Source organism: Microcaecilia unicolor, unplaced genomic scaffold (genome assembly GCF_901765095.1).
Source record: "Microcaecilia unicolor unplaced genomic scaffold, aMicUni1.1, whole genome shotgun sequence".
Lineage (NCBI taxonomy): Eukaryota > Metazoa > Chordata > Amphibia > Gymnophiona > Siphonopidae > Microcaecilia > Microcaecilia unicolor.
In genome coordinates, this window is record NW_021963402.1 from 38,326 (window position 1) to 59,603 (window position 21,278).

The following is a 21,278-nucleotide window of genomic DNA, read 5'->3' on the forward strand; positions in this document are numbered from 1 at the left end:
TGCCGTAAAGTCTCCCCCATTCTCTTATTCTGCCTCCCCCCCCCCCCCCCCACTTACATGCCCCCAGACATCCCTGGTACCATGAGAGCCTTCATCTTTTAAAACATGAAATGCACCAGGCTGAGCTTCGTTGGCTCAAAACAAAAATTCCTGCAGTGTTACAGCTCTGCAGACAGTGTCACTGTCTTTTTAATTATCATATAAAATAGGTAAAGAAATCATATTATTGTTTCATATACTTAAGGCTGCTAACCCCTATAGGGAGCTATACTCTATTTTTTTGGTCACTTTCCACTAATCCCTGTCCCAGATAAGTTACTTCAATACCTTCAGCAGAAAGTTTTTCCACTTACTTCCACACTAAGATTTTAATTCAGGACTTCTTTTCCAAATTGTTCAGTGGTTCATAGCCCAACTGGGCTGTCTTCTTCTACTCAGTCTCTTCACTCCACCAGGGACCCCTCACTATGCATGTCCAAATGGTTGTCATTCCAGGTTCAGTCACTCACCTCTCTTTCAAAAATTATTAATTCTATGAAACCCCACCCCCACCTGCCTGCTGGACCCAATCTCCTCATCTTGGATTACCCATTCTAATTTAACCTTACTCCCTTTTGTCCTTTCTCAAGTCACCTCAGCCTGAGCACAAGTTCTATTCCTGCTCAATGGAAGGCATCAGCAGTCCGCCATATTCTGAAGAAACCATCTCTTGACTCAACCATTCCAGCCCATTACCAACCTGTCTCAAATCTCTGTTTCCTGTCTAAGATTGTGGAGAAATGTGTTAATTCAACTTACCTAATTCACAGATAGCATTTTTAATTTCATCCAGGCAATCTAGTTTCAGACCTTCCTGTAGTACAGAAACTATACTCACTGCAATTCTTAGCCAAGGTCATGCTGTATCTCTAGATCTTTCAGCAGCCTTTGATCTCATTGACCACTCCATGGCAATCCGGTTTCAGACCTTCCTGTAGAACAGAAATTATACTCACTGCAGTTCTTAGCGAAGGTCATGCTAAATTAGACAAAGGTTGCATAGCTCTTGTTGTACCTCTAGATCTTTCAGTGGCCTTTGATCTCATTGACCACTTACTTTTATTAAATTACTTAGCATCTTTGGGTTTCTCAGAAACTGTTGGTTTTGGTCTTTTCTCACTGGTCATTCCTGTATGGTTGTTACATCTACTAAACTTCCAATCCCAAACCTCTTTCATGTGGGGTACCACAAGGATCTATCTTTTCTCTTGCCCTGTTGGTCTCACTGATCAAGAGTTTTGCTATTTCTTTTCAGTTTTATGCAGATGATATACTACTACTCTACAACACATGTAGGGTAATACAGATTACACCCTTTTTGGGTGCAATTGGGGAACATGACTCTCAGCATAAATTATGAAAAATATGAACCAGCAGCCCTTTAGCATTAGACAGTACACTGTTGGAAAGTAAATACTTTATCTAGGATCCAAATCCTCATGCTCAAGATATACTAACAAATACTGGCACAACACCCCCAAAATATTATAAAAATAAATTGCTTATTTATTTACATACCAGCAAAAACAAAATGAAAGGCAAGAATAATGACGATGATCTTATCATAGAAACAGCTCAGAGTTAATGCACATGAACTCTAAGGAAGCTTCTACTTCAGCCAGCTATTGTAACCCCAGAGCAACAATCACACAACAATTACATGGCAACTATACAACTTGGACACTGATGGCACATAATGTCCGGCAGGTGTCAGAGTGTTTCTCAGGCAGGCAGGCAGAGGCTGCACTTCAGATCAAATGGAATATGAACAGCCATTTGCCTCAGATATGAGCCTTTTTTTTTGGGGGGGGGAATATTTAGATTTATTTACTAAAGGACAGTTATATTCTAGTGGGATTTGAGAGTTAAATCAACTGAAAATTGTTTGACCAGACTGTATCAGTTCTGGTCATACCTAGAGAACCTTTTTTTGATACAGCACTTGGCTGATTCACTGGGACTTATAATCCCACCCACCCTCCCCACATCTCACCCACCCCAGGGTTTTCCAGTCATATATAGACAAGCCAAAACTCATTAACTTTACTCCTCAGTCATACACAGGCACTCTTGCAGACTGTTAATCCCATCATAGTACACCTGTTCATACCCATTTCAACCAATCAGGATGACTTTTATTCTCTGTAATAATTGTGGTGCTTTAGTTTCAAGGCCAATCATCTTAAGGCTTGTCCTATCTGTCTCAGCTTGCTAGTTTAAAACAGGAGCTCAGTAAAGTAAAGCAGGAATTGGATGCACTTAAAGCAGCTTCTATGACTGCACAGAATCATACTAACTTCTCACCACTGCCTCAAAGGATAAAACCACCTAAGAATAGGTGGTTCACGGTAGGCTCAGGCAGAGTACGTTATGTGGCACAGAAGCATCCGTCCTCACAAGTGTTGCTCCTACAGAATTCTTTTGCTCCATTACAGTACTGTGATGTCCCTGAAAATAGAACTGAGGCAGAAGAAAAAGCAATGTAGGTGGAACAAAAAGATATGAAGGTGCCCAAAGAGAAAAGACACCCCCCAAAGCACTAATGTTGAAACTCATACCAGGAAACTGTTGCTACTAGGTGATTCCATTATCAGAGGCATTAACTTTGAAACACAGTTCAAAGGGCCATGCAAAGTGGAATGCCTTCCAGGCTCCTCAACTACCAGGAGTACCAAGCAAATAATCTCTATAATCAGAGAAGAAACTAAGGAGTCAAACACTGATGTTGTTATTCACTTGGGAACAAATGACTTGTCCAGTAATACCCCACTTGCTGTGCAGAGAGCTTTTCAGGAGCTGGGAGAGGGGTTAAAACCTTTGATACAAACAATAGCTTTCTCTGAAGTACTACCTACCTTTGGAAAGGGAGAGAAAAGATTGTGAAGTACTGAAAAGTTCAATAGCTGGCTCAAAGCCTGGTGTCACCAAGAAGGATTTAGGTACATAGGAGGATGGGGCAATACATGGAAAAACAAAAGACTATATTGTAACGATAGGCTGCATCTCACTGTGGCAGGAAAAAAATCCTTGGGGAGAAATTCAGATAATATATTTCTAGGCATTTAAACTAGAAGGAGGAGGTGGCATATGGAGGCAGTTCACTTCAAGTGGTCACCCCCAGCTAAAGTTAAAGACAAGATGTGACAGTAGAAAAGAAAGCAATGAAAACAACAATCTTAGCAAATCGCTTCTTACCAACACAGCAGGAAGTGAGACTAAACAAAAAACTAAACAGAAGATAAAAATACCACTGAAATGTAGATGGAAAGCGATGACCACAAATGCTCAAAGTCTAAGCAATAAAGTTCATGACCTGCAAGCCCTGATGTTAGAGGCAGACTTAGACGTTGTTGCAGTCACGGAGACATGGCTCAATAGTTCCCATGAATGGGATGCAAACATACCAGGCTAAAATCTATTTAGGAAGGATAGAGATGGTCGCAAAGGTGGAGGAGTAGCTCTGTATGTGAGAAATGATATCGCAGTGACTGAAATGACAGGGGCATGGGGAAAGGAAGAAACGATATGGATCACCTTAAAAAGAGATGATAGAACTTCTGTCCACGTGGGTGTTGTCTAGAGACCTCCGACACAATCGGAAGAACAAGATGAAGATCTGATCACAGATATTCAAAAGTTGGGAAAGAAGAGAGAAGTGCTGTTGCTGGGAGATTTCAATCTGCCAGATGCAGATTGGAAGGTTCCATCTGCGGAATTGGAAAGAAGTAGAGAGATTGTGGATGCTTTTCAAAGTGCTATGCTCTGACAAATAGTGACGGAACCCACAAGCTAGGGAGCGATGCTGGATCTGGTGCTCAGAAATGGGGATAGTGTGTCAAATGTCCGAGTGGGTGTCCACCTGGGCAGCAGTGACCATCAAACAGTTTGGTTTGATATAACAGCTGAAGTGGAGGGCGACGACTGAAAACTCAAAGTCCTGAATTTCAAGCATGTTGACTTTAGTAAAATGGGGCAATACCTGAGGAAGGAGCTGAAGGGCTGGGAGAACATATGAGAAGTGAAAGGACAGTGGTCCAGGCTGAAAAAAAGCTATAACTACGGCCACAAACCTTTATGTAAGGAGAGTAAATAAAAGCAAGAGAAAAAGGAAACTGATATTTTATTTTTTGTTACATTTGTACTCTGTGCTTTCCCACTCATGGCAGGCTCAATGTGGCTTACATATTGTATACAGGTACTTATTTGTACCTGGGGCAATGGAGGGTTAAGTGACTTGCCCAGAGTCACAAGGAGCTGCCTGTGCCTGAGGTGGGAATTGAACTCAGTTCCTCAGTTCCCCAGAACCGAAGTCCACCACCCTAACCACTAGGCCACTCCTCCACTACCCTAACCACTAGGCCATGGTTCTCCAAGCAAGTGGCTGAGAAAATAAAGGCTAAAGAGTTAGTGTTCATGAAATGCAGAAAAACTCAAGAAGAGGAACACGGAGAGGAATACCGGATAAAATTGAAAGAAGCCAAGAGAGAGATGTCTTGCGAAAGTGCAAGCGGAAGAACAAATGGCTAGAAATGTAAGGAGGGGCGCCAAAAATTTCTTCAGGTATATTAGTGAAAGGAGGAAGACTAAAAAGAGAATTGTGAAACTGAAAGATGCTGCGAACCGCTATCTAGATAATAATGAAGAAAAAGCAAATTTGCTAAACAGATACTATTGTTCTGTTTTCACAGAAGAAAATCCTGGAGAAGGACCCCGATTGACTCGCAAAAAGTACATATGAGAATGGAGTGGATATGGCACCGTTCACAGAAGAGAGCGTGTATGAACAACTTAAAAATCTAAAGGTGGACAAAGCCATGGGACCGGACGGGATCCACCCCAGGATATTGAGGGAGCTCAGAGAGGTTCTGGCGGGTCCTCTTAAAGATTTGTTTAATAAATCCTTGGAGACGGGAGAGGTTTTGTGGGATTGGAGAAAAGCGGATGTGGTCCCTCTTCATAAAAGTGGTGATAGGGAAGAAGCTGGAAACTACAGGCCAGTAAGCCTCACTTCAGTTATTGGAAAAGTAATGGAAGCGATGCTGAAGGAAAGGATAGTGAATTTCCTGGAAGCCAATAAGTTGCAAGATCCGAGACTACTACTACTACTACTATTTAGCATTTCTATAGCGCTACAAGGCGTACGCAGCGCTGCACAAACATAGAAGAAAGACAGTCCATGCTCAAAGAGCTTAAAATCTAATAGACAAAAAATAAAGTAAGCAAATCAAATCAATTAATGTGTACAGGAAGGAGGAGAGGAGGGTAGGTGGAGGCGAGTGGTTACAAGTGGTTACGAGTCAAAAGCAATGTTAAAGAGGTGGGCTTTCAGGCTAGATTTAAAGGTGGCCAAGGATGGGGCAAGACTTAGGGGCTCAGGAAGTTTATTCCAGGCGTAGGGTGCAGCGAGACAGAAGGCGCGAAGTCTGGAGTTGGCAGTAGTGGAGAAGGGAACAGATAAGAAGGATTTATCCATGGAGTGGAGTGCACGGGAAGGGGTGTAGGGAAGGACGAGTGTGGAGAGATACTGGGGAGCAGCAGAGTGAGTACATTTATAGGTTAGTAGAAGAAGTTTGAACAGGATGCGAAAACGGATAGGGAGCCAGTGAAGCGACTTGAGGAGAGGGATAGTATGAGTAAAGCGACCCTGGCGGAAGATGAGATGGGCAGCAGAGTTTTGAACCGATTGGAGAGGGGAGAGGTGACTAAGTGGGAGGCCAGCAAGAAGCAGATTGCTGTAGTCTAAACGAGAGGTGACAAGGGTGTGGATGAGGGTTTTGGTAGAGTGCTCGGAAAGAAAGGGGCGGATTTTACGGATGTTGTAAAGAAAGAAACAACAGGTTTTGGCGATCTGCTGGATATGAAGGAGAGAGAAGAGTCAAAGATGACCCCAAGGTTTCGAGCTGAGGAGACAGGAAGAATGAGAGAGCCATCAACAGAAATAGAAAACGGGGGGAGTGGGGAGGTGGGTTTGGGGGGAAAAATGAGAAGCTCGGTTTTGGTCATGTTTAATTTCAGGTGGCATTGAGACATCCAGACAGCAATGTCAGACAAGCATGCTGAAACTTTGGTTTGGTTGCAAGGTGAGATATCAGGGGTAGAAAGGTAGATTTGGGAGTCATCAGCATAGAGATGGTAGATTGTAAGCTCTTTGAGCAGGGACTGTCTTTCTTCTATGTTTGTGCAGCGTATGCCTTGTAGCGCTATAGAAATGCTAAATAGTAGTAGTAGTAGGAAAAGCCATGGGATGAGATTAATGAAGCAAGGGAAGAAGTGTAGATAGAAAAGAGGAGGGGACCAAGAACAGAACCCTGAGGTACATCGACAGGCAGAGGGATAGAAGTAGAAGAGGATCCACCAGAGTGAACACTGAAGGTGCGGAGGGAGAGGTAGGAAGAGAACCAGGAAAGGACAGAGCCCTGGAATCCAAGTGAGGACAGAGTATCGAGGAGTATGCTGTGATCGACAGTGTCAAAAGCAGCGGAAAGATCAAGAAGAATGAGGATGGAATAGAGACCTCTGGATTTAGCCAGTAATAGGTCATTGGAGACTTTAGTAAGCGCAGTTTCGGTTGAGTGGAGAGGGCGAAAACCAGATTGTAGTGGGACAAGAATAGCATGTGAGGACAGAAAATCAAGGCAGCGGTGGTGAACAGCACGCTCAAGTAATTTGGAGAGAAAGGGAAGGAGGGAGATGGGTCGGTAATTAGAGGGACAGACGTTCAAATATCTGAAAGGTATTAATCCGCAAATGAACCTTTTCCGGAGATGGGAAGACGGTAGAACTAGAGGACATGAAATGAGATTGAAGGGGGGCAGACTCAAGAAAAATGTCAGGAAGTATTTTTTCACGGAGAGAGTGGTGGATACTTGGAATGCCCTCCCACTGGAGGTGGTGGAGATGAAAACGGTAGCGGAATTAAAAAAAGCATGGGACAAACATAAAGGAATCCTGTTCGGGAAGGAATGGATCCTCAGAAGCTTAGCGGAGATTGGGTGGCAGCACCGGTAGTGGGAGGCGGGGCTAGTGCTGGGCAGACTTCTACGGTCTGTACCCTGAAAATTGCAGATACAAATCAAGGTCAAGTATACACATAAAGTAGCACATATGAGTTTATCTTGTTGGGCAGACAGGATGGACAGTACAGGTCTTTTTCTGCCGTCATCTACTATGTTACTATGTTTTTATACAGAAATTGCAGGCTGTAGCTGAGTCAGTGACATGCATTCCTGGCCTTGTTGTCAGTGCATAACAAACTTTGTCTCAGATTGTGGCTTGAGGGGCCACAATATTGTCCCACTAGCACTACATCATTGTTCAAGTAAGCAAATGCTTTTCTTGGGTGAGGACAAGCCTCAAAGTCTGCAACAGCGAGCTTGTGAATTCCCCTTGTGGTGATGTAATGTAGTTGCTATTCTTCTCATCCACTGGCAGCCTTAGTAATGTTTTGCAATATCCTTACAGATAGCACACAAGACTAAACCTAAAAAGCAACAGACCTTGGCAGTGAAAGATGAAGTTAGCCAAAGTCTATATTTTAATATCAGATTGGCAATACAGGAAGATGTCTTGTAATTCTATATAACTTTGTTATATAGTGGCATGTAGTGCTGTATGTAGTGCCTTTTGCTCCTACACACAGACCCCACAACCCTGGATATTTCCCACCTGCAGGCCTGTCTCAACTCTCTGGTTAATTCTGGTTACAGAGCACAGCTCCCCATTCCCTATAGGATCTCAGTGACTCCTCTATTCCCTGAAGTCAGTGACACAGTAGCTTACATGGACTACAAAAATCTGATGTTAAGATAATTTCAAGAGCATCTTTGATCTTTCTTTAGAATTTCCTATTGTCACTGGGAACACAAGCTAAAACCTGAATTCGACATTCAGAGGGGCGTACTTCACACTGGTCTCATTAAAGAATGAACCTTTCCATATGACAACTAACTACATGGAGCAGAGGAACGCTCCAGCCAGGAAAGAGGAGAAAGGAGCCAAAGAATGTGTGGCAGAGGAGAGGAGGCAAGACTGTGATGATGTCAACATAACAAAAAAATAAAATAAAGAAAAATGGAGAAACACAGAATGATAATTATAACCATTCTTTTTTCTCAGTCTTTGGTTATGAGGAAAGTGCTCATTGTCACAAATTAGTGAAGCACTATGCATTGTGGTAGGTCCGTTCAATTGTTTGATCCTAGGGGGAATTCGAAAATTGGCCATGTGGAGGGTAATTTTATAACAGGTCACCTATGTGTGAAGGCCAAATAAACATTTATTTTGATGCTATTTCATATAGAAATGTAGGCAAATTTGTGTTTTAATAAAGCATCAAAAAACCTGCCTAAATTGAAGTTGAGGACATTTACACATAAATTGCAACTCTGCTCACTCTCTGCCCAAACTCTACCTCAGAACTCACCTACATACAGGTTGTGTGGGGAAATCTTGCCTGACCAATTTACTTCAATTCTTTGAAGGAGTAAACAAACACGTGGACAAAGGGGAGCCGGTTGATATTGTGTATCTGGATTTTCAAAAGGCGATTGACATGAAAGGCTACAGAGGAAATTGGAGGGTCATGGGATAGGAGGAAATGTTCTATTGTGGATTAAAAACTGGCTGAAGGATAGGAAACAGAGAGTGGGATTAAATGGGCAGTATTCACAATGGAGAAGGGTAGCTAGTGGGGTTCCTCAGGGGTCTGTGCTAGGACCGCTGCTTTTTAATATATTTATAAATGATTTAGAGATGGGAGTAACTAGCGAGGTAATTAAATTTGCTGATGACACAAAATTATTCAAAGTCTTTAACTCGCGACAGGATTGTGAAAAATTACAGACTGGGAGACTGAGCGGCTAAATGGCAGATGACGTTTAATGTGAGCAAGTGCAAGGTGATGCATGTGGGAAAAAGAACCCGAATTATAGCTACATCACGCAAGGTTCCACGTTAGGAGTTATGGACCAAGAAAGGGATCTGGGTGTCGTCGTCGATAATACACTGAAACCTTCTGCTCAGTGTGCTGCTGCGGCTAGGAAAGCGAATAGAATGTTGGGTATCATTAGGAAAGGTATGGAAAACAGGTGTGAGGATGTTATAATGCTGTTGTATCGCTCCATGGTGCGACCGCACCTTGAGTACTGTGTTCAATTCTGGTTGCCACATCTCAAGAAAGATACAGTAGAATTGGAAACGGTGCAGCGAAGGGCGACTAAAATGATAGCGGGGATGGGACGACTTCCCTATGAAGAAAGACTAAGGAGGCTAGGGCTTTTCAGCTTGGAGAACAGACGGCTGAGGGGAGACATGATAGATGTATATAAAGTAATGAGTGGAGTGGAGTGGAACAGGTGGATCTGAAGCGTCTGTTCACGCTTTCCAAAAATACTAGGACTAGGGGGCATGCGATGAAACTACAGTGTAGTAAATTTAAAACAAATCAGAGAAAATGTTTCTTCACCCAACGCATAATTAAACTCTGGAATTCGTTGCCGGAGAACATGGTGAATGTGGTTAGCTTAGCAGAGTTTAAAAAGCGGTTAGACGGTTTCCTAAAGAACATGTCCATAAACCACTACTAAATGGACTTGGGAACAATCCACAATTCGAGGAATAATATGTATAGAATGTTTGTACATTTGGGAAGCTCGCCAGGTGCCCTTGGCCTGGATTGGCCGCTATCGTGGACAGAATGCTGGGCTTGATGGACCCTTGGTCTTTTCCCAGTGTGGCATTACTTATGTATTTATTTATTTATCTCATTTGTACCCCACAGTTCCCAACAGTGTCAGGCTCGATGTGGCTTACAACGGAGCACAGAGGCAGATGCCAATGCAGTAAAATGAAGCTAATACAGCAGAAAAACCTACAAGAGATATTGGGGAAGAATAGGAATGGACGGAAGGATTAGGGAAACCTGGAGGGAAGAGGGAATGGGAATGTGTCCAAAATGACTCTAGATCGATGCGCTTCCAACAGTGGAGATACATGCAGAGGCAGTGGGATAAGCACTTCCAAATAACATGGTCTTTAGAGATTTCCTGAAAGTTAGATGGTTGGTGATGGTTTTAATGGTCTTTGGCAAAGAGTTCCAAAGCTGAGTGCTGATGAAAGAGAAGGAGGTAGCATACGTGTATTTTTACTTGATGCCGTTGCATTCTGGATAATGAAGGGTAAGATATGAACGGGAGAGTCTAAATGTATTCCGGAGAGGTAGGATGATGAGATCAATCATGTAGCCAGGTACCTCACCATATAGGATTTGTGAACTAGAGAGCAGAGTTTAAAGGTGATTCGATCTTTGACAGGTAGCCAATGTAGTTTCTCTCGAAGGGGCGTGGACAGCTTTTTCATATCTAGAAAAGTTTTAAGATGTCCCAGTTCGAAGAAAACATATTTATTACCCATATATTTTACTAAGCATTTACAAGGATAAGCTAGTACAAATGTTGCGCCCCATGCCCTTGTCTCTTCTGTAAACACCAGGAACTGTTTCCTTCTGTCTTGTGTTGTTTTGGTGACATCTGGAAAAATCCAAATCCTTTGACACAAAATAGTTTTAAGGAGTTTTAAAGTACATTTTAATTAAAGAGTTCAAATCTTGCTCAAATACTAATGATACTATTAAGGTTTGACGTTGAGCCACTTCTGATATTGATTCTTCTAACAGTGCTGAGATATCCTGGATTCCTTGAGTATTTTGTTGATTTAAAAGGTAAATCCCCTAAAATTATTAAATCTTCAGTATTAACTCCAGCTTCAGACTTTTTAGGTAACAGTAAATAATAAATCTTGCTAAATGGAGGTATAGCTGAAGCTAGGTAAAGAAGTATTTCCTGTAGGTATTTTTTGAAAAGATCCGTTGAGTTCATTCCAAACACAAAAGGAAAATTCAGTACTCTCAAATTCAAGCGTCTATTAAAATTTTCTATTTGTTCTATCTTCTTATGTATCACGAGTTTATCTGTAATCAAGACCTCAGTTGTGGTTTTTAAGTTTTTCAATTCTTGCTGCATTTGTTCAATTTGACTTATTGAATCAATATGAGGCATATTAAAAAGAAAAGAAATTTGAAGCAAACGCCAGCAAACAATATCGGTCGAGCAGCAAGCGTGATCAGCCCGCCATCTTGACACGCCCCCCTCTCAGAATCTCTATGTATGCCAATTAGTGTTAATTGCTTGTTAAGTGGCAATTATCAGTGCAACTGACTTGTTAAATAATTAAGTTGCGTGCACAAATCCAGAATATGACTGAATTTGCATGGCCAATTTAATTTGCAATATATAGAATCTGAGGGCTAGTACTTAAAATCAGTGCTAACCTGCTATTTCCCTAACCTAAATTTGCTCCTGTTGCTGCCCACTATTTCCTAAATTTTTGTGCCTAGTGAAGCTAGCACTCAGTTCTAATAAATTTTCCAAAAAGCTAATTTTAGGAGCCTAACTTTTCTTTTCCTCTTTCTCTATGTCTATCACAAGAGAGTAAAATTTATCAAGATAATTCTGTCTCTGCTCTCTTTCTTATAGAGACGTCACCTGGTGAAAGATGGATTCCTTGTTGAAGTATCAGATGGCAGCAGACGACTACGACATCTCTTTCTCTTCAGTGACTTCCTGCTGTGTGCAAAACTCAAACAGGGGTAAGCAATAGTGAGCACTAAGTCTCGCAGAAATGCAAAGTGATGCACTTAGGGAGTAGAAATCCAAGGGAGACGTATGTGTTAGGCGGGGAGAGTCTGATAGGCACGGACGGGGAGAGGGATCTTGGGGTGATAGTATCTGAGGACCTGAAGGCGACGAAACAGTGCGACAAGGCGGTGGCCGTAGCTAGAAGATTGCTAGGCTGTATAGAGAGAGGAGTGACCAGCAGAAGAAAGGAGGTTTTAATGCCCCTGTATAAGATGTTGGTGAGGCCCCACCTGGAGTATTGTGTTCAGTTTTGGAGGCTGTATCTTGCGAAGGATGTTAAAAAAATGGAAGCGGTGCAAAGAAAAGCTACGAGGATGGTATGGGATTTACGTTCCAAGACGTATGAAGAGTGGCTTGCTGACCTTAACATGTACACCCTGGAGGAAAGGAGGAACAGGGGTGATATGATACAGACGTTCAAATATTTGAAAGGTATTAATCCGCAAACAAATCTTTCCGGAGATGGGAAGGCGGTAGAACGAGAGGACATGAAATGAGATTGAAGGGGGGCAGACTCAGGAAAGATGTCAGGAAGTATTTTTTCACGGAGAGGGTGGTGACCGTTGGAATGCCCTCCCGCGGGAGGTGGTGGAGATGAAAACGGTAACGGAGTTCAAACATGCATGGGATATGCATAGAGGAATCCTGTGCAGAAGGAATGGATCCTCAGAAGCTTAGCTGAAATTGGGTGGCGGAGCAGGTGGGGGGAAGAGGGGGTGGTGGTTGGGAAGCAAGGATAGGGGAAGGCAGACTTATAGGGTCTGTACCAGAGCCGGTGATGGGAGGCGGGACTGGTGGTTGGGAGGCGGGAAATACTGCTGGGCAGACTTATATGGTCTGTGCCCTGAAAAGGACAGGTACAAATTCAATTCAAGGTAAGGTATACACATATGAGTTTGTCTTGGGCAGACTGGATGGACCATGCAGGTCTTTTTCTGCCGTCATCTACTATGTTACTATGTTACTATGACATCTCTTTCTCTTCAGTGACTTCCTGCTGTGTGCAAAACTCAAACAGGGGTAAGCAATAGTGAGCACTAAGTCTCATTAATTCGCAGACATGATACTCAGTTAGCCTTTCAATCAACCAACAATCTGACCATGTATTGGCTAAGTTTATAAAGAACCCTGTATATAAAACAATCCTCTTATATTTAAGCCAGTATAGTCAAACCAAACCCTTACTTTTTGGGGATCTTACCAGGTAATTGTGACCTGGATTGGCCACTGTTGGCAACAGTGGATGGACCTTTGGTCTGTCCCAGTGTGGTAATACTTATGTACTTACTCATTGCCTGCTTTTCTATGTGGGATCATCCAGGAACTGCTTCTGTTTTTCCCACCCAAACCCAATGGAGCAGTGTTTCTTTTTCCCTTGCCTGGGATCAGGAAGACACCACTGCCTTTTCTCTGCTTGGGTCCAGCAGGATGCCACTGTATGTATTTCCATTAGGTATTGTATAGTACTAAAGTAAATATAATTAGTTACTGTACTTAAGTAAAAATGTTGTCACTTTTACTTGTAAAGAAGTACAAGATACATTTTTACTTTTACCGAAGTAATAATTTCACCAATTGTGACTACTTTACTGAGTTACATCTGATGCTTGCAGTTAAAAGTAAGCAATGAAAGTGGAAGCAAAACATAAATGACAATGCCTCAGTAAACTAAATGAAACAGCAAAACCGGGAACAGGATTTTGCTATTGCAAACCTCGCCACGCAAACAGTGTATCATCTCATCTTTTCCTGTTCACTGAATATAGCCTATGAGGACAATGATGATGCCTGTGTTTGTTGAATTGGTTATTGGTCTCCAGCTAAACAGTGATGAGTTGGGTCACTTTGAAATGGAGGTGAAGCTAGTTGCAGTTCTTAGTGATCAGATATATGTCCGTACCACAACAGACTGCTGGTCATCCCATGGAAATTTACATAGAAACACAGAATCATGATGACAGATAAAGGCCAAATGGCTCATTCAGTCTGCCCTTCCTCAGTAACCACTAGCTCCTTTTTTTACTGAGGAATCTCATGTGCCTGTCCCATGCCTTCTTAAATTCCTACACAGTCCTCATCTCCACGACCTCCACCAAGAGGCCATTCCATGCTCCACCACCCTTTCCATGAAATAGTATTTTCTTAGATTCCTCCTAAGCTTATTTCCTCTTAACTTCATCCTATGCCCTCTCATTCCAGAGTTTTCCTTCATTTGGAAAAAGTTCACCTCCTGTACATTAACACCACTGAAGTATTTAAACGTCCCTATCATATCCCCTCTCTCCTGCCTCTCATCCAGCGTATACATGTTGAGGTCATAAGTACATAAGTATTGCCATAAGCCATAAGCCTGTCCCTATTTGTTTTAAGACAGAAACCATTTACCACTTTGGTAGCCGCCCTCTGGACTGTCTCCATCCTGTTTATATCTTTCTGTAGGTGCAGTCTCCAGAATTGCATGCAGTACTCCAACTGGGGCCTCACCAGAGACTTATACAAGGGCATTATCAACTCTATTTTCCTGCTGGTTATCCCTCTCCTTAGGCACCCAAGCATCATTCTGGCTTTGATCATTGCCTTTTCTACCTGTTTGGCCACCATAAGGTCCTTGGACACAATCACCCCCAAGTCCCGGTCTTCTTTCATACACGGAAGCACTTCACCCCCTATACTGTACTATTTCCTTGGATTATTGTAACCCAAGTGCATGACCCTATATTTCTAAGCATTAAACCTTAGTTGCCAATTTTCAGACCATTCTTCAAGCTTCGCTAGATCTTTACTCATGCCATCCACACCCTCTGGGGTGTCCACCCTATTACAGAGTTTGGTATCATCTGCAAAGAGACAAACCTTACCAGATAGCCCTTGTGCAATATTGCCCTTTTCTCAGAGCAAGTTCCATTTACCACTACCCTCTGTCTACTCCCATTTAACCAGTTTTTAACCCAGTCAGTCACTTTAGGTCCCATACCAAGGGCACTCAGTTTATTTATCAGTTGCCTGTGAGAACCGTGTCAAAGGCTTTGCTAAAATCTAAGTACACCACATATAGCGTCCCTCCCATGTCCAACTGCTTGGTCACTCAGTCAAAGAAATCAATCAGATTCTTTTCTTGGGAAAGAAAGAGAGGTGCTGTTGCTGGGTGATTTCAATCTGTCAGATGTAGATTGGAAAGTTCCATCTGCAGAATCAGAAAGAAGTAGAGAGATCATGGATGATTTTCAAAGTGCTATGCTCTGACAAATGGTGACAGAACCCATGAGGGAGGAAGTGATGCTGGATCTGGTGCTCACAAATGGGGATAGTGTGTCAAATGTCCAAGTGGGTGCCCACTTGGGCAGCAGTGACCATCAAACAGTTTGGTTTGATATAACAGCTGAAGTGGAGGGCGGCCACTCAAAACTCAAAGTCCTGGATTTCAAGCATGCTGACTTTAGTAAAATGGGGGAATACCTGAGGAAGGAGCTGATGGGCTGGGAGGACATATGAGAAGTGGAAGGTCAGTGGTGCAGGCTGAAAGAAGCTATAAATATGGCCACAAACCTTTATGTAAGGAGAGTAAATAAAAGCAAGAGAAAAAGGAAACCGATATGGTTCTCCAAGCAAGTGGCTGAGAAAATAAAGGCTAAAAAGTCGGCCTTCATGAAATACAGAAAAACTCAAGAAGATGAAAACGGAGAGGAATACCGGATGAAATTGAAAGAAGCCAAGAGAGAGATACATCTGGTGAAAGCTCAAGCGGAAGAACAAATGGCTAGAAATGTAAAGAGGGGCGCCAAAACTTTCTTCAGGTATATTAGTGAAAGGAGGAAGACTAAAAAGAGAATTGTGAAACTGAAAGATGCTGCAAACCACTATGTAGATAATAATGAAGAAAAAGCAAATTTGCTAAACAGATACTTTTGTTCTGTTTTCACAGAAGAAAATCCTGGAGCAGGACCACGATTGACTGGCAAAAGTACATATGAGAATGGAGTGGATATAGCACCGTTCACAGAAGAGAGTGTATACTGTATGAACAACTTGAAAATCTAAAGGTGGACAAAGCCATGGGACCGGACAGGATCCACCCCAGGATATTGAGGGAGCTCAGAGAGGTTCTGGTAGGTCCTCTTAAAGATTTGTTTAATAAATCCTTGGAGACGGGAGAGTTTCCGTGTGATTGGAGAAGAGGCAGATGTGGTCCCTCTTCACAAAAGTGGTGATAGGGAAGCTGGAAACTACAGGCCGGTAAGCCTCACTTCGGTTATTGGAAAAGTAATGGAAGCCAATAAGTTGCACGATCCGAGACAACATGGTTTTACCAAAGGTAAATCGTGCCAAACGAATCTTATTGAATTCTTTGACTGTGTGACCGGAGAATTGAATCAAGACGTGCTATAGATGTAATCTACTTTAGACCTTCAACAAAGCTTTTGATCGCAGTTCCCCACAGGAGGTCTCTGAATAAACTGACAGGCTGAAGATAGGACCTGACATGGTAAACTGGATTAGAACTGGTTGCGGACAGACGCCAGAGGGTGGGTGGTTAATGGAATTCACTCAGATGAGGGAAAGGTGAGTAGCGGAGTGCCTCAGGGATCAGTGCTGGGGCCAATTCCTGGTTCAATACTATTTGCTGAGTGACATTGCCGAAGGGTTAGAAGGTAATGTTGCCTTTTGCGGATGATACCAAGATTTGTAACAGAGTGGCCACCCCGGAGGGAGTGGAAAACATGAAAAAGGATCTGCAGAAGCTAGAAGAATGGTCTAATGTTTGGCAATTAAAATTCAATGGGAGGAAATGCAAAGTGATGCACTTAGGGAGTAGAAATCCACGGGAGACGTATGTGTTAGGTGGTGAGAGCCTGATATGTACAGGCAGGGAGAGGTATCTTGGGGTGATAGTATCTGAGGATCTGAAGCGACAAAACAGTGTGACAAGGTGATGGCCATAGCCAGAAGATTGCTAGGCTGTATAGAGAGAGGTGTGACCAGCAGAAGAAAATCCCATACCATTGATGCCCCTGTACAATTCGTTGGTGAGGTCCCACTTGGAGTATTGTGTTCAGTTTTGGAGGCCGTATCTTGCTAAGGATGTAAAAAGAATTGAAGCGGTGCAAAAATGGTATGGGATTTGTGTTACAAGACATATGAGGAGAGACTTGCTGACCTGACCCTGGAGGAAAGGAGAAACAGATGTTCAAATATTTGAAAGGTATTAATCCGCAAACAAACCTTTCCGGAGACGGGAAGGTGGTAGAACTAGAGGACATGAAATGAGTTTGAAGGAGGGCAGACTCAAGAAAAAGTCAGGAAAGTATTTTTTCAAGGAGAGAGTGGTGGATACTTGGAATGCCCTCCCGAGGGAGGTGGTGGAGATGAAACGGTAGCGGAATTCAAAAAAGCATGGGATAAACATAAAGGAATCTTGTTCAGAAGAAATGGATCCTCAGAAGTTTAGCAGAGATGGGGTGGCAGCACTGGTGGTTAGGAGGCAGGGGCTAGTGGTTGGGAGGCGTGGCTAGTGCTGGGCAGACTTCTACGGTTTGTGCCCTGAAAATGGCAGATCCAAATCAAGGTCAGGTATACATATAAAGTAGCACACATGAGTTTATCTTATTGGGCAGACTGGATGGACCCTACAGGTCTTTTTCTGCCGTCACTTACTATGTTACTATGTAGATTCATCTGACACGACCTGCCTCTAGTGAAGCCATGCTGCCTTGGGTCCTGCAGTCTATTCAATTCAGACAGCGGAGCTGCCAGAACATCTCCAAGTTCCTTAAGTACCCTCGGATGTATACAATCAAGCCCCATCGCTTCTCTACTTTTAGTTTAGCTAGCTCCTCACGAATACAGTCTTCTGAGAATCGGTCCCAGTCTACCGCACATCCACCCCCCCCCTTAGCATTTGTTTTCTGCGGTCCTACTCCCGGCCATCCCTGAACACAGAACAGAAATAATTGTTAAGCAGTTCACTTTATCCTTATTAACTTCTACATATTTCTCCTCCTTAGCTTTGAGCCTCACAATGCTATTTTGGCACTTCCTCATGTCACTTACATATCTGAAAAATGTCTCGTCCCCCAATTTTACCATATTGGCTATCTTTTCTTCCATTCGTTTACTCATCACATGAGTAAACTAGATGCCAAATGTCACTTTCCTGACAGTTTTTCCAGCTTCTCTTAGCTTTTCCGGGTATTTTTGCTTGTCTTCCCTTTTCTGAGTCCTCTTGTAACTTGTGCAGGCTAATCTTCTTTCACTTACCTTTTCAGCATTTGAGAACCAGAGCAGCCTTCTTTTTCTCTTACTCTTATGTAATTTTCTAACATAAAGGATAGTCATCTTTAAAATAGCTCTTTTCAGTTTCATCCACTGCTGTTCTATTTCCTTCAGCTGTTCCCATCCAACCAACTCTTCCTTGAGAAATTCTCCCATCTTGGCAAAATTAGTTGTTTTGATATCTAGGACATTCAATCTCGAATAAGCCCTCTCCCACTTTGTCTTAATATTGAACCATACCATTCAGTGATCACTAGATGCCAAATGGTCTGCCACCGTAACATCAGAAACAATGTCCTTGTTTGTAAGCATAAGGTCTAGAATAGCTCCATCCCACATCTGTTCTATCACCCACTGCTGAAACAATTCTTCCTGTAGTGAATCCAAGATCCCTTTGCTTCTAGCCGACCCAGCAGCAGGGATGCCCCAATCGACGTCCGGCATACTAAAATCACCGATCAGTAGTACTTTCCCTCTCCTAGCTGTCTTGTGGATATCTTCAATTAAGTCTGTCCATTTCTTTTGACTGTGAAAGTGACCTGTATATTACACCAATATAAATACATTTTCTTTTCCCTCTTAGCAGTTTAACCCACAGCGCTTCTTCCTTACCCCGTACATCCTGAAGCTCTGTTACTTTGATATTATTCTTAACATATAATGCCATTCCTCTACTCTGTCCTTCCTGAGTGCATTATAGCCAGGTATAACTATATCCCAGTCATGGTTCTCCGTGAACCACACCTCTGTGACTGCCACGAAATCCAGGTTGGCTTCTATCATTGCATCCTCTAGATCTAGCCATTTGTTTATCATACAATTATGTGCACTGGTATGTAAGGCTCTCCAGATATTACCCTTTTTCCTTTTTTTCCCTTTCTATAGGGGTGATTGAGATCTTACTGTCCTGAGGATTGTTAGTGACTTTGGAGCTTTTCTCACCCATCCCCAGAAAATTTAGTTTAAAGCTCTCTTTGGAGTGACTGTCCATTGGATTCAGTGGTGTGCTGGAGCTGGCTCACAAGAGCCGGTTGTTAAATTTTTAATAGTTGCGAGATGGTTGTTCAGGCAGGGCAAGCCAGTTGTTGTTGTTCAGGCAGGGCGCTCCCTCCTGCGAGCCGCAGGGTCCCGGCATATACCTAAAGGCAGCCACCCTCGTGGTCTAGTGGATTCTTCTGGGCAGGAAAGATCCCCAGTCTTTCTTGCCTGCTGCTAGCGCTGACCCTCCTGCAGCCGCATCGCTCTTTAAAAATGGCTGCTGAGACTTTCAGCGGCAAGTCTCACAAGACTTCCGCTGACGTCTTGCAAGGCCGCCGTTGTAAGTCTCGGCAGCCATTTTAAGAAGATGCAGCAGCAAGAGAGTCAGCACCAGCAGCGGGCAAGAAAGACTGGGGACTCTTTCCTGCCCTGCAGATCCACTAGACCACCGGGTGGCTTCAGTTCAGGTAGTGCTTGGACCTGCGGCTCGGGGGAGTGGGGAGTGGAATAGTTAATAAGGTAGGTGGGTGGGGTGGGGAGAATACTATAAAAAAATGTGAATTGTATTTAAGCTCACTTATATTTTCAAACATGCCAGCTTCTTCATACAGATGTACATAGAGGAAGTATAATAACAGAATAACTTTTCATAAATAAAATAGGAATTTGTTATAAACTGTAATCAATGTGTCAATGGAGGGGCTGGTTATAGGGACACCCTAGCATATGTTATATTCGTGCAGAGATTTTATTCTTCTCCTGGTAAAGGGCCACTAAACAGACATCATGTTATGAGAATCAGGTGCTCAACATTCAGAGTTTCTATCTTTCTATTTATTTACGGTATTTATCCCACATTAAACATAAATTAGTTGGAACCTGGGAGCATTTAAAATCTTTTTTTTTTCCCTACAGACAGTAATGCATTGCCCCCCCCCCCCCCCCCCAGGCTCTCTCCCTGGTTATAGCCAGCCCTACAATTTGGGGGGGGGGGTGCAGAGTTAGACTGAGGCCCCCAAGTCCACCCCTGCATGCTCCCCCCCCAAAAAAAATTGCAAGGCTGGCTATACCTGAGGAAAGAGCCTGTTAAAAATTTACCAGCACATCACTGACTGGATTGATTGTCTTTGGAAAAGAAGTCAGCTTGTCGGCCAAAAGACAGAAGGGTTCCCACTCATAACATTCTTGCAGCAGTTCTTGATGAGTTAGAGAAACTGAATCAAATCTCTGTAAACCTGGAAGATATAATGGTGCAACTTGACAAACTAAAGAGTAGTAAATTCCTAGAACCAGATAGAATTGAAAATGAACTTGCAGAACTATTGTTAGCATTACATAATTTATCTTTAAAATCAGGCTTGGTACTGGAAGATTGGAGGGTGGCCAATGTAACGCCAATTTTTTAAAAAGATTCCAGAGGTGATTTGGGAAATTATAGACTGGTGAGCCTCATGTCAGTGCCAGGCAAAATGGTAGAGACTCTTATAAAGAACAAAATTACAGAGCATATTCATAAGCATGGATTAATGAGACTAAGCCAACATGGATTTAGTGAAGGGAAATGTTGCCTCACAAATCTACTACATTTCTTTGAAGGGGTGAACAAACATGTGGATAAAGGTTGAACGGTCGATATTGTGTATCTGGATGTATTTTCAAAAGGCCTTTGATAAAGCATCTCACAAAAGAGGAAATTGGAGTCCTAGGATAGGAGGTAGTGTTCTATTGTGGAATAAAAACCTGGTTAAAGGATAAAAAACAGAGAGTAGGGTTAACTGGTTCAGTATTCTAAATGGAGAAGGGTAGATAGTGGGGTTCCACAGGGGTCTGTGCTGGGACCACTGTTTGTAACATATTTATAAATGATCTAGAGATGGGAGTAACTAGTGAGATAATTAAATTTGCTGAAAACACAAAGTTATTCAAAGTTGTTAAATTACAAGAGGATTGTGAATAATTACAAGAGGACCTTATGAGACTGGGAGACTTGACATTCAAATAGCAGATGATGCTTAATGTGAGCAAGTGCACAGTGATGCATGTGGGAAAGAGGAACTCAACTATAGCTACATGATGCAAGGTTCCACACTAGGAGTCACCGACCTGGAAAAGAATCTAGGTGTCATCGTTGATATGTTGAAACCCTCTGCTCAGTGTGCAGTGGTGGCTAAGAAAGCAAATAGAATGTTAGGTATTATTAGGAAAGGAATGGAAAACAAAAATAAGGACGTTATAATGCCTTTGTATCACTCCATGGTGCAACCGCACCTTGAATACTTTGTGCAATTCTGGTCACTG

The 21,278-nt window shown here is 42.7% G+C and overlaps 1 protein-coding gene across 1 annotated transcript in view; it reads left to right on the top strand.

The window, feature by feature from the left end:
- The window catches only part of LOC115459297 (active breakpoint cluster region-related protein-like), a gene marked incomplete at both ends in the record, with an annotated part of 91,382 nt that overhangs the window by 28,489 nt on the left and 41,615 nt on the right, over window positions 1–21,278 (top strand). Inside the window, one exon of the mRNA XM_030189142.1 lies at window positions 11,571–11,683. Coding sequence (XP_030045002.1) covers window positions 11,571–11,683 — 113 coding nt within the window. The remainder of the gene's footprint in view (window positions 1–11,570; window positions 11,684–21,278) is intronic.